The sequence below is a fragment of the Manis pentadactyla genome, chromosome 19, assembly GCF_030020395.1.
Source record: "Manis pentadactyla isolate mManPen7 chromosome 19, mManPen7.hap1, whole genome shotgun sequence".
Taxonomy (NCBI): domain Eukaryota; kingdom Metazoa; phylum Chordata; class Mammalia; order Pholidota; family Manidae; genus Manis; species Manis pentadactyla.
In genome coordinates this window covers 7,465,744-7,479,108 of record NC_080037.1, presented here as the reverse complement: position 1 = coordinate 7,479,108, position 13,365 = coordinate 7,465,744, and the positions used below count along the sequence as shown (strand labels likewise).

Here is a 13,365-nt window from a genome sequence, read left to right as displayed (position 1 = left end):
GAAAGTGGGATGTTTTCAAATAAAAAATGATGTCCTCTACTCCCAACTCTTCTATGAACTGGGAGCACTTCAAAGCTGCCCCCAGGACCTCTGGACTGGGACGCTCCTGGAGAGGCAATGGCAGGATGTGGGAGACAGCGTTAGAGCGCAGAGCCTTCACAGAACTGGGCAGGCGATCCTTACGCCAGTAGAGGCTCCTAACAGCACACGGCTACCGGCAGTCAGCTACTTACGTCCTTTAGCCCTGTAAGCTCGGTGGAAGTTTCAGCTGTGGGTGCCCAGATCTTAACATCATGGTCTAGGCCACTGGTTGCCAGCACAGGCAGGTGAGGGTGGGGCTCAAGACAATTCACCTGGTCAGGAGGAAAACAAAGCAGACTCAGGGGGGTGAGGGAACAGGGTTTAAAAACCACTACTCACGTTGAGCCAAACAACTATCCTCTATCAGGGCTGAGGCAGCTGCTGGGAAGGCAGGCCCACCCGCCACAGGGCTGGGCCAAAGGCCCAGGGGCTGGAAGGGGCACCGGACACAGGCTGGTTCTCCGATCAGGCCCGTCTCACATTTCCTACACTCAGGCAGGGGTGGCCGCCTCCTCAGACACAGCCCGGCAGGGAGGAGGGGGTGACTGTGTTGTACTGCTGGCTTCACAAAAAGGCAGTGAGATCCAAGTGACCTCATTCACTCCAGATTCCACAGCTCCAACTTGCCCAAGGCTGGAAAAAAACCATCTTGGTGGCTTTCACGAAATGGCAAATACATTTTTGAAAATGAAAAAAGTGGCAGCTGCTGCCGAGCCCCAGAAGAGTCAGGGAACAACTACATATACTGGGCACTGCTCACCAGAACTGGAGGCTCGGAAGAGGCTGACCTGGGGCTCGGCGGGATGCTGGAAGCACATGTCTGCTTGGGAGCCCTGCACGTCCCAGGGGACGGTACCCTGCCACCTGCCCTGAAAGCGCAACAGGCTGAGCTCCAAGCTGCGTGGTACAGGAAAGCAGCCTCCCCGGGCGTCCGCAGCCTGAGTCCTGCACTCTGCAGACAGCAGGCAGGCCAGCCTTCCAGCTCAGGCAGCCTCCTCCGTCTGAAGGCACCTGTGCCCCCTGCTGTCTGACTTGAACACAGCAGCCTTCCAGAAGGCAGGGCGGGGCTGGTCCCAGATCTAGCTACAGAAGCATTTTCAGGCTTTTAGTCGATGAGGAAAAGATAGGAAAGGCACCAGACAGAAGGTGTGGCCCCAACCACTCTTCATATCCCCCCTACCCTCACCTTTCCGCTGCCTTACAGTCCAAGAAAAGCCCCACCAGCAAAAAGCCTTAGTTCTCTTCGGACCCACCTCGTCCGCCTTGCCTAGAGAGAGCAGCTGAGAGGAAGCTGGGGCTGGCAGGGAAAATAAAACTGACTACAGACTTCCAATCTCCTTTGTCTTCTATTTTACAAGTAAATAAATGCTCAGAAGAGACTGAAGCTAAGTCTGAGCTTAAGAGTAAAGCAGAAGCCACATTTCCCTTCTCTCCCTCTACATACGCAAAGTTTCTATTTGGCTCTTTTAGGCGGTGTGGAAGAGGTTCCAGCACCGGAAGCACGGGAGCAGGAGGCGGCACTGCCTGGGAAGACGCAAAGCAGAAGATATGCTACAGCTTACACGTACCGCCCTGTTCTCATTCACCCAAGTCCTGATAAGCCCTTACTACCCCTCCACTCTGACCTAGCTCTTCTTGAGTCAGTCAGTAAAATAAAAACGCAGGGGAGAAATTCCTTGGAACTTAAGACTAATGACAAAGCCAGCCAATGGCAAGAGGAGCAACAGAGTAAGTTACACACAATACCTGAGTTGGAGCCCAGAGCGGGAGCCGACAGCTTCTGGGCCAGGGTACCTAGTCACCTCACCACACCTGTCTGAATGCCAGGACTGACCCTGTCAGTAATGCCTGAGCAAGAAAAAAAGCTCTGGCCTTAGATGTCTGGTCTGGGGAATGCGGATGGGATGAAGCAGCCAAGTGCTTTTGGGAAACTAAAGATTACCTTTGACATCACCCCCTCCCCAACCCACCGCCCCCAACCCTTGTTCCTAAACGGGAAGAAAGTACTAGAGTTTGCACCAAAAACAGTCAAGAGACCTGGGCATGGTGGACAATATTACCTAAGATCCCTTCTGGTTCTAATATTCTACTTCATGATATAAAACTGCTATGAGTCTGCATTGAGACTGGTGCTTGGTGACCCCACTGTTGGGAGGTTAGGACAGAAAAACAGAGGGAGCCAAGGGAGGACCCCACGGACCATTCGAGTCTCACAGAAGCAACAGGAAGCCAGGACTCGTTTCAGGGCACAGTTTCTCTACCTGCTGTTCCAGCCCCTCACTCTCAGGACCACTGAAACTCAGGCCTGGGGGCCACCTTCCCAGGCACTTGCCCTCACTGCGTGAGCACCTGGATTCATCAGCAAACCCTGATGCTGGCTGAGCTCAGTGCAAACTGGCCTGCAGAGCGGTTTGGAGAATGGACAAGTGCTGGCCTGGGAGAAGACTAACTTAGCCATCCACCTCTTCACAACAGAATGCAAGACAACAGCTTATGATCGAGAAGGGATTCACCAGCCCCTTCTGACTTCCTTCTGACTACATGCCTACTGCAGAATTCCCACCAAGACTCAGGTGGCTCAGGTCTGTTTCCTGCAGATGACAGAAGAGGACCTATGGAGGAGCAGGAAATGAAGAAGGCAACAGCAAGACTCACCTTCAAGTTCTAAACTCCTCTCCACTTACATTCAGGCCACAGAAGCCTACATCTATACTGGTTCCAGGTCCCCAAGATTTTTAGGAAACCTGAAGAAAATGTGAAATAGCCTCACACCTGGGCAAGAAACATATAAGAAGGAATGGGATCTCAATTGCACAGAACCATTCTAAATTCTAACACCTCTCTCTGGATAAACCTCATCAAGAGATGGCTGAGCTTCTGGAGCTTTTCACAGCTTAGAAGGAATGGAAAGGAGAGACACCAAGCAGTCTCAGCCATTCCTTAGAGGCTCTTAACCAGACTATCCTGGGTAGTCAGATTAATGTAGTTTATCAAACTATCCCTTTCATATCTTCTGCAGTCCAAAAGCAATAGAAAACTACTAAATTCCTTCCTGGCTTTAGCTCAAAAAAGAGAAAAAGAAAAAATTAAGGTTAGCTGGGTACATCTCAAGAGCTAAATCATGATCCTCATGCTTTGATTCGCCCTGTCTCGGTGGAGGTTATCTGCAGAATTCAAAGGACAGACAATCCAAAAAAAATGCTCCTTCCAGCTTGTATCTGCAGATCCAGGATCTAGTCCAGACTGCTACAGTTACTCTCAAGGGGTAAGAATGAGGACATCTTGAGCACTGTGTAGAATGGTGGGCCCTGAACTCCAACACCTCTTTTTTAGAAAAGGTTCACAGCTAGGGATATCTCACTCAGGCCAGAAGTACTTCCCTAAGATCCATTTTCACTTCTCAATGAATCACGCTGTATAGGGACCAAAGACAGGAAAAGGAAGGAAATATCTCTTCAGAACCTCGGCACCCCAGACTCTACTGCCTTTTAGTTAGCTGGCTAAACCTCTAAGACGAGGTGTCATGCTGTCACTGTGAGAAGTCAGTGGCCCTGCTAACACCTACCTTGATGACGGGACACAGTAGGAGCCAGCCAGCCCAGCACACCGTACTCACCACGCCTCCCTTGTCCCCCTCCATGAATTGAACGATCTGGCAGGATGATTTCTCCCAGAGGAAGATATGCCCACAGTCACTACCGCTCACCACAAACTCACTCTTAGGGCCATAGAAATTGACGCCTTTTACTGAAATGACAAATGAGGAAATAAACCACATGACAGTTGGCATGAGGCCTATATACATATATATATTTCATAAGTGATTTAGCTATTCACCAACTCTTAACCAGCTAGGAGCCAAAGAATTCCTTTCATGTTCACAAAACAGGTCAGAGATTACGCACATGTGGTAGTTAGAACAGAATCCCACCCGTCCCGGGCACTGCTTGCACTCCCCTGTAGAGCCCGTAGGCAGGGGTGTGCAAGCCCTCCGCAGCAGCCCCAGGCTCAGTGTACGCCCCACCAGGCAATCACAGGCCTCAGTACCGCCGCACTGGCCCCAGCTCTGCCCACCACCAGGCAGCGCCGCCCTGTGCCCTAGAACCATCCCTGGGCTGTGCGCCCTGCCTGTGCGTCCCAGGTCATCAGCTGGCCTGAGCTGACAGAGGTGTGGGCCTCATGTGCTGGTGGGAGGCACCTGAACTGCGGCCGTTGCCACCACTCTCGAAAACACGGCTCCCGTCTGACTTTAATGAGAGAAGCCAGGAGCCAGGCTCTCACGGCGGCCATCTGCTAGGCGGCAGCACAAAGAGCAGTGATTCCCCAACTTCTTGGAACATTACAATCACATCAGGGGCTTTAAAAAACCCTAATCAAGTTACACCCCATTCCCACGGGATCAGAATGCCTGGAGTTGGGAGCTGGCTCTGGGGGACTGTCAGGTGACCCCACTGACAGCAAAGTTTGGGAATCTCAGACAGAAGAGAAGAGGCCAATTGCACTGCAAACTCGGGTGAGGGACCATTACCTCTCCTGCTCTTCTGCCTCCTTCAAAAGAATAATTTCCTCCTCCTCCCTGGAGATACAAGCTCACCACCTATTTTAGACTAAGGACAACCTTCCCAACTCCCTAAAAAGCCTTTTAAGCCTGAAGTTACCTGAAATCATATGAAAAAACATAGTCCATGTGGCATCCCTATGCTCAGACCCAGGGACATTCCTTCGGCGGGGAGATGCTGCTGCGCCCGTCTCCCCAGCAGAGCAGGCCCATGACAGCTCCAGCCCATTTAGGGGCACCCTCTCCTTGCCCTCGGTGACAGGCAACCCACTCCCAATGAGGTACTGTGGTTCTCTAAGCCAACACACTGGGGCTCCAGGGACCCAGAAAGACAGCCTCACCTGTGGCGTTATTTCTGTGGCCCTTGTATTTCTTAACATACTGGGCCCCGTCACTGTGAGAGGAGTTGAAGAGGTAAATGTCTTCATCATTGTAACTGGCCAGGAGCTCTGCCAAGAACAAGCACACAGCAGTGAAGGCAAAGGCTGAAAAGGGCTGGGATCAGGAGTAGGGAGTCGGGGAGGGGCTTCCTGCCAGGAGTGCCCCCTCCTAATACCCAGGTATAGCGCCCATCTTACTTAGGTGGAACAGCAGGCAAGTGAGGTGTCTAGGGTAGCCTAGGAGCACGCTGCCAACCCAGGGGCAGCAGAATGCTCAGGAAGCTCAGCCCCGTTAACTCAGGAGTAAGTTAAAGGCTTAAGAACCTGCTCAAGCAAGAGGCCTGGGCTGCAGGACAGGCCCTGCCAAATATCATCCGCAGCCCTCTGCAGTGGTGCCTGCCTGGCATCTCCAAGGGTCATCGGCTGCAGCCTCCCGCTGTGTGCTCACCATCAGCAACTACTCCCCTGCTGCTCCACTCGGAGATATAGCACAGTGGTGAGCACTGGAGGGCACACACCTGATTGGCTCAGCAGCTCCCTAGACAAAGGGGGCATGCCAGCCTCGGAGCTGGGCCCTGCTCACGTACCTGTGCCGTCGTGGCTGTACACAAGACAGGTGATGTTTGCTTTGGACTCACTGTTCACCTGCAATAAGGAGCAGATACTGACTGATGCCCCACCCCCCCATTTGTTATACCACCTTCAGGAAACAGGCTTTCCTTCAAACTCCCCTGTATCTTCTCCCAGACAATGAGAGGGAGAGAAAGACAGACACAGGAGTACAACCAATGAAACATGACCACCTCAGTGGGGGAGAGAGCTTTCTGTTGGTTGTCTTCTGTACGCTGGCCATTTAATATACACGTATCTCATTAGGCCTTATCAACACGGTGCAAGGCAGCTACCTTTATGTCTGTTTGGCCGGTAAGAAACTGAGACTAACAGAGGTGAGCTGACTGCCCAAGACCACCAAGCCAGTAAGTGGTGGAGCCAGGATTCAAATCCAGGTGTCTGACTCGAAAATCCAAGCTCTTCCCACCATACCAACAAGTCTGGGGGCAGCCTTGGGGTCAAGTCAGGGAAATCTGGAGCCATTGGCCCTTCATGACTCTTACCAGGTGATGAGGACAGAATTTCTTGAGGACTCCATTGTTCTCATTCTCATCAATTTTCCTCTGGTCATAAATCCTGTGATGGAAGAAGCAATCGAAATGTCCAAACTTACCAACGGATCCCTTGAAGAGCTGTAATTCAGTGTAGGGGCAGAGACAGCAATCAGCTGCACAGCAAGATAAAGCGCAGTCCCCAGAAAGCTGCCGCCTCAAGCTCGCCCCTGAAGGCCCTCCTCTCCTGCCCTTTCCAAGCCCTGACTCTTTTATCCAGATACTTGCCATCTCGAGTGGTAATACACTGCATTTCAAAGTGGCTTCTCTCCTCTCTGTAAGCTATAAGCTTTTATGGCACTTAATGTTTATTTCACTGAAACATTATTACAGAGCTTTTTCTGTGCATTTCACCTCCCCAATAGGGTTTTATTACTCATGTGCAGAGACAATGCTTTATGTAAGTCAGGGGGCCTTCAATCCCTTCTTGAAATATTATTAGGCCAGAAGTCCCTTTCATACCCCACCATAACTATCACAGACCACATCTCTGTCTCCTTAAGTCTCCCCCTCTCCTTCCTTCATTCCTACTAGGCATCAAACTACCTTCACCTTCTCTCATCTCTCCAAACTTTAACCATTCATTCACTTATTTATGACACGTACATTACATGCCAAGTATCATGCCAGGAGCTGGAAATACGGTGAGGAACAAGGCCAATCCAGTCCCTCTCCTCCACCACCAGTCCCCTCCCATCTCAGGGCCTCATCTTTCCGAGGACCTTGTCTGATTGATTAGCCCATTTCTCAACCTCTTCCTCATCACTATCTTCCTGTTTCCTAAAAATCTTCTTTTGACTTTTTTTTTGTCTTTTCTGTCCTTCCCCTTGCAGTCAATTCCTGAAAAGAGCAATCTGCATTCAGTATTTTCACTTCCTCTTCACTTCTCAATCCATTCCAATCCACCTTTGGTCCTCAACCCACTACTGAAACTTCTCTGGCTAAAGTTATCAGTAACCTAACTGTTAATGCCAAAAAGATGCTTTTCTGGCCTATCTTGTCCTGATATCATTCATTACTCCTTCCCTGAAACGCTCTTTTCTTGATGTCCAACTACTCCTTAATGTTATTCATGGGCTCGTATTTCTTTGCCCACCCTTTACTGCTGATGCTCCCCGGAGGTTTGGTCTTAAATTCTCCTGACTATACATAAGCAAATTTTAACCTAGAGTCCGGGTGGTAGGGATGTGAACGCCCAGGAACTGCGCTTAGGTGCTTCTTTTCCAGGAAGAAGGACCAGACTCAAAATATTCTGCTCTAGTCTTCCTTTTGGTAACCAAATTCTATCACTAATGCTTTCATTACCACTTATATGTAAATATATGTCTCCTAAATCTATGTATCCAGCCAACAATTCTGAGCTCTAGACTTTTATCTACTGCCAATTGGATGTGGTCATGGGATGTCCAAAAGTAAACTCATTCTCTGTGTTCTAAAACTAAACTCAATACAAACTTACCCCCTTTCCCCTGAATCAGATGGCCAAACCAGAAATCAGGTCCTTTCTCTAATATGAGAAAGTTAATTTCTTTCCTGTCAATTTGGTACATCTGACTGTACCTGCTTTCTCCACCCTTAGTCATTTTTTGCCTACATTATTTGTACTGTCCTTCTGATTTCTTTGCTCATACTGTTGCCAGAGTTATGCCTAAAATGCAAACTTTTCTGTAAATTCCCTGCTTAAATCTTCTTCAGTGATTTTGTACTTCCTACTAAATAACTCCTTTGTATAGCTATCACTTCTCAAAGGTCCTATACATTAAACAAAAGCCAAACAGCAACAAAAGGTACACTTCCTTGAACATACCATGTCACATCTCATTAATACTTTTACACATTACTGTTCCCTCTTCTGGAGATACTAATTTCCTATTTGTCTTTAGTATTTTCTCTGTGAGAAACAACAGTATAGTGAAACAGTTTCCACCATATTTAAGGAGTCTGACCTGAGTTCCAATACTATCTCTGCTACTTACTAGATGAGCAATACTGGATAAGTTACTTAATATTTTTTATCCTTATATACCAGTTTCTCCAGAATGCTCCTTGAAGGCAGAGACCATGTCTAGCCAAGTGCATATCTAGCAGATGCTTAGTAAATGCTGGATGAATCAATGAATGAATCTGTATTTGTATTCTCCACAATCCCTTGCTTAATATCCTGCATAAAAAGAACGCCCAAGAACTGTCTGCTAAATGAACCCCCCCAAAAGAAGACAGTAAGTAGGAGACTGCTACACTATCAATTACTATTCTTCATCAAATATAGCAGCTGATAATCAGATTTCTTTCCCTCTAAATCGAATCTAAACCAACAGCTCTCAAATGTCACTTCATGATGTCTGAATAGCCATCATAAATTTCACAAGTCAATATATTGGTAAAAAAATATTTAAATATTCAGTATTTTCGTGTGTGGACTATTCTGTGTTCCTCAGTTATCTCCTTTGTCCTTCTAAATGAGGAAATCCTTACCTTCCTTCCCCTTTCTCCTGTAAGTATTTATTAAGAACCTTCTATATTGTAGATATGATGCTAGACAAGGGGTTGGCAAACTTTTCCTCGAATGGCAAGATAGCAAATATTTAAGCCAACGGGCCATTTGGTCTCTGTTCCAACTGCTGAACTTTGCCACTGTAGCATTACAGCAGCCATCAATAATATACAAATGAATGGCCACAACTGTACTTCAACAAAACTTTATTTACAAAAACAGGTGGTATAGTTTACCAACCCCGTGCTAGACGTGGTGATAAAAAGATGAACACAAATTTTCCCTCTATTTTCTGAATGTAGGACAGGACCTTGACATTAAAAAAAATTTTTTTTACTTTACTTTTTAGTTTTCAGTTTTTAACAAAATTGAGAGGGTGGTACAGAGACTTCCCACATACTCCCTGCCTCCAGATGCATAGCATCCCTCGGGAATAGTACTTTTCCTTTTTTTTCCTAACCAAGGATAAACCTAAACTGACACACCACCACCACCTAAAGTCCACAGTGAACCTCAGCAGGTTCACGCTTGTACATTCTGTGGGTTCGGACAAATGTACAATGACATGTATCCACCACTATAGTGTCATACAGAGTATTTTCAAATCCCAAAACATCCTCTGTGCTCTGTCTATTCATCTCTCTCCCACCACCCGCCCCTGGCAACCACTCATCTTTTTATTGTCTCCATAGTTTGTCTTGGAATGTCATATTGCTGGAATCACACGGTATGTAACCGCTTCAGATGGGCTTCTTTTCACTTACTAATATGCATTTAAGGTTCCTCCATGTCTTGATAGCTCATTTCTTTTTAGCCCTGAATAATATTCCATCATCTGGATGTAACATAGCTTATTCATTCACCTCATGAAGGACAGCTTGGTTGCTTCCAAGTTTGGGCAATTATGAATAAAGCTGATATAAACTGCCATGTACAGGTTTCTGTGGGGACACATTTTCAACTCCTTGGGATAAATACCAAAGAGTGTGACTGCTAGGTCATTTGGTAACAGTATACTTAGTTTTGTAAGAAACCGACAAACTGTCTTCCAAGGTAGTTGTATAATTTTGCATTCTCACCAACGACGAATGAGAGTTCCTACGGCTCCAGGAATACTCATCAGCATTTCATGTTGTCAGTGTTCCAGGCTTTAGACATTCTAATAAGTGTGTAGTGGTATCTCATTGGTTTAATATGCATTTTCCTCATGATATACAATGTGGGGCATCTTTCCACATACATTACTTGCCATCTGTATATCTTCTTTGGTGAGGTGTCTCTTAAGGTTTCTGGTCCATTTTGTAATTGGATTGTGTGTTTCCTTAATGTTGAGTTTTAGGAGGTTTTTTGTGTATTTTGGGTAATAGTCCTTTTTCAGATGTGCCTTTTGTAAATATCTTTCTCCCAGTCTGTGGCTTGTCTTCTAATTTTTCTTGATGCTGTCTTTCACAGTGCAGAAGCTTCTCATTTTAATGAAGGCTAGCTTATCAGTATTTCTTTCATGACTCAAGTCTTTGGCATTGTCGTTAAAATGACATCGTGATACCCAAGGTCAATAGGTTTTCTCCTATGTTATCTTTTAGGAGTTGTATACAGTTTTGAGTTTTAGTTTTAGGTCCTAGATTCATTTTGAGTTAATTTTAGTGAAGGGTGTTGTATCTAGATTCATTTCTTTATAGGTGAATGTCCAATTCTTTTAGGACCACTTGTTCAAGAGACTGTCTTTGCTTCACTTATTCTTTTGTCAAAGATAATTTGACTGTATTTATGGGAGTCTTATTTCTGGGCTCTCTATTCTTCTCACTGATCTATTTTGCCAATGTAACACTGTCTGGGTTCCTGGAGGCTTTATATAGTAAGGCTTAAAGTCAAGAAGTGTCAGTCCTCCAACTTTGTACTTCTGTTTCAATATTGCGGTTGGCTATTCTGGCTCTTTTGCCTCTCCATACAAACTTTAGAATCAGTTAGTCCATATCCATAAAACATCTTGCTGGGATACTGACTGGGACTGCAGTGAATCAACAAGTCAAGTTGGGAAGAAATCGTATCTCCACTGAGTCTTCCTATGCCTTTGACATTTTTTACTTTTTTTTATTAAGGTATCTCTCCTTCACATGAAAAACATTGTGGTTACTACAATCACCCATATTATCAAGTTGCCTTTGACATTTTAAATCAAATAAATGGTTTCAGCCCTGTCTTGACACCCTTACTGCATCTCTCTCTCCACAGGCCTTCAGGTACCCACTAACCTGTTACCTTAAGCCTCTCTCTTCCCTCCTTCCCTCCCTTCCCCGACCTGCCCTTAATCTAGTGTTTTTTCAGTGTGCTGATATCAACCTAAGAATAAGGGAGAAAAGGGACTGATTACTTACTATCTTATGAACTAGGGCATACCCCAAATCCTTTAGCAATAAATGTGTATGTCAGTCAATCACACTACCAGAGCTACCACCACAGGCTTAATTCCACCTGCTACGTCTCCTATTCTTCACTCCTATTCTTAAGCAAACCAAAGCTGGATTTAAAATAGGGACTCACACCTCCATCACCTCCACTTACCTACTTTTTTTCCTACCCTTGCTCTCCTCCCCCACTTTTTTTGGTTATAGGCCAAAAAGTCTGTCTCTCTAACATTTCCCTTAAGTTAGGCTTCTTTACAACCCTAAACAAAAATTCAGTGTTCATAATGCAAAAGCCTTGAGGATGAGTAAGCTGTTTCTCTGTATTTCCTTGTAGAAATTCTTTCAGGCTAGGAGTGAAAGTTAATGGTGTTATAAAATATTCAGCAAAAATATTTTCAAATGTGTACTAGAAGGTGAGCTCTTTAGGTTCTTTCAAAGAAACAATCAGACAGGGGAAATCTCAAAATATTCAAGTGATGAAGTGACAAGGTGCCAGAGAAACTGAGGCTCATCCCAGCATCAGAGAAAAGCTGGGGTGCTGGAAAGGCCACCTGCTCATGCAGGGTCAGTGCACCTCAAAATCTATACATGCTCCTGCTAAGCTAATAAATAGCCTGTACCTACTGACAATTTGGGATATACAAAGGGACAGAGGACATTGGAGCTGATATCCATAAAACCTGAGTATTTCTCTTTGTGCTGAAATGCTAAAACTAATTTCCAGCCCCACTCTAACCCTGGGAAAGTTATCAGCTTTGGATGAAGGCATTATCAACCAGAATTCCTAACAGTTAACTCCTTCAAACATTAAGGTCTTGGTGGTTGAATTATCTACAGATACAGACTTTGCATGCAATCCAGAGCTCTAGCAGGAAATCCAAATCAGAAATTTCAATAAATGCTTGGTTTGGTGGGGGGAGCACCTGGAAGTTCTGACAACCCACAACCCTTTCTGATCAACACTATTCTTACTAAAAAAAAATCTACTGCTACATATTTGCTATTGGTGAATAGAGGAAACGAGTTTAGAGGGCAAGGGAAACGGGAAGAGAGTAACAAAGTTGTCCAGTTCTCTTGAGGCAGGATTCTTCAGTAAGGTAAGGTCATCTCTCATGTATTCTAAAAAGTCTATCCCCATTACTCTTACTAATAAAACTTCAGAATACAATTATAAAAATGTGCTTATCTTATTTAAAAGGAAGATAATGCTTTTCACCCACCATCAAGAAAGCAAAAAGTCACTCATTTTTCTAGTGATCCTCTTCCTCCTCCTCCCTTTCAAACTGATGATCCCTTGGCAACCAGAGAAATATAGTTAAAATAGGCCAACAGGGTAGGGATGGGATAGTTTGCGACTAAGAGCCAGAAGAAAACTAACTGGTATGCATGGGGACTGAATCCATGAACTCTGACTTCCTTAAGATAAACCTCAAGAGCCAGTGCTACGAAAGATGTTCACAATTACAAAGACATCACTACAGATAAAGAAAAGTGGTTCAAGACCGTAGGAGCCAAAACCCCTGTCCACACTGAGCACTTACAAGTCCAATCACTTCTGTAGGCAAAATGAGCATTCAAAATTTCTGTGCATTTAACTTACCTATGAAAAATAGTGGAAGTATTTACTAATGCAGCATTTGCTAGTAAGTTTGTGCCTTATCTGCTATGTGGGAACCCTGGTCAATTCATTAAACTTGGTCATCTTTATATGTGGAGCCATCATCCCTCAGAGACTGTTACCTTAGTAAACAGAAAGCCTCAGAAGGAGCTTAACCTCTTGCAAGACATTTGAGATGGTGGTTAATGGACTCTTAGGCAATTCATACCTTTCCACAAGGGACACCTGGTAGTACACAATGCAGCAGAGTCTGAAACTCTCCAAAACACAAAAGAGCCACAGACTCACCTTACAAACTGATCTCGTCCACCCACTGCAAACTGATGGGTATTGGCAGGATTCACATAGATTGTATATAGCCCCACTTTCTTCTCCTTTTCTTTTGTCACCACCAGTTTCCTTTAAGGATAGAAAAGCATGTAAGTTATATTTTTCAAAATATCGAGGTGGTCAAGGGGGAGTCAGAGAGAGTAATGCAGACAGAGCTATTAAAAATCCAGATTCTCATTTGGAAAGAAAGAAAAAAGTGGTTTTGTTTGTTTTGAAAATTGAAACAAGAAAAAAACAAAAAACGCTCCAGACTGATTCATTAAATGCTATTCTGGGGATGGAAAAAAACCCCATGTAATGCAGTCATCTTCTGGTGTTCAAGAACTGTGAAAGTTA

The 13,365-nt window shown here is 45.3% G+C and overlaps 1 protein-coding gene across 3 annotated transcripts in view; it reads right to left on the bottom strand.

Moving 5' to 3' along the window:
* Positions 1–13,365, bottom strand: part of DCAF8 (DDB1 and CUL4 associated factor 8) — a 37,206-nt gene that overhangs the window by 1,906 nt on the left and 21,935 nt on the right. For all 3 annotated transcript variants that reach the window (XM_036922724.2, XM_036922723.2, XM_036922722.2), the window contains 6 exons: positions 12,988–13,098; positions 6,135–6,207; positions 5,607–5,664; positions 4,981–5,088; positions 3,698–3,828; positions 234–353 (listed from right to left, as the gene is read on the bottom strand). In XM_036922724.2, the coding sequence (XP_036778619.2) occupies positions 234–353; positions 3,698–3,828; positions 4,981–5,088; positions 5,607–5,664; positions 6,135–6,207; positions 12,988–13,098 (601 nt within the window). The remainder of the gene's footprint in view (positions 1–233; positions 354–3,697; positions 3,829–4,980; positions 5,089–5,606; positions 5,665–6,134; positions 6,208–12,987; positions 13,099–13,365) is intronic.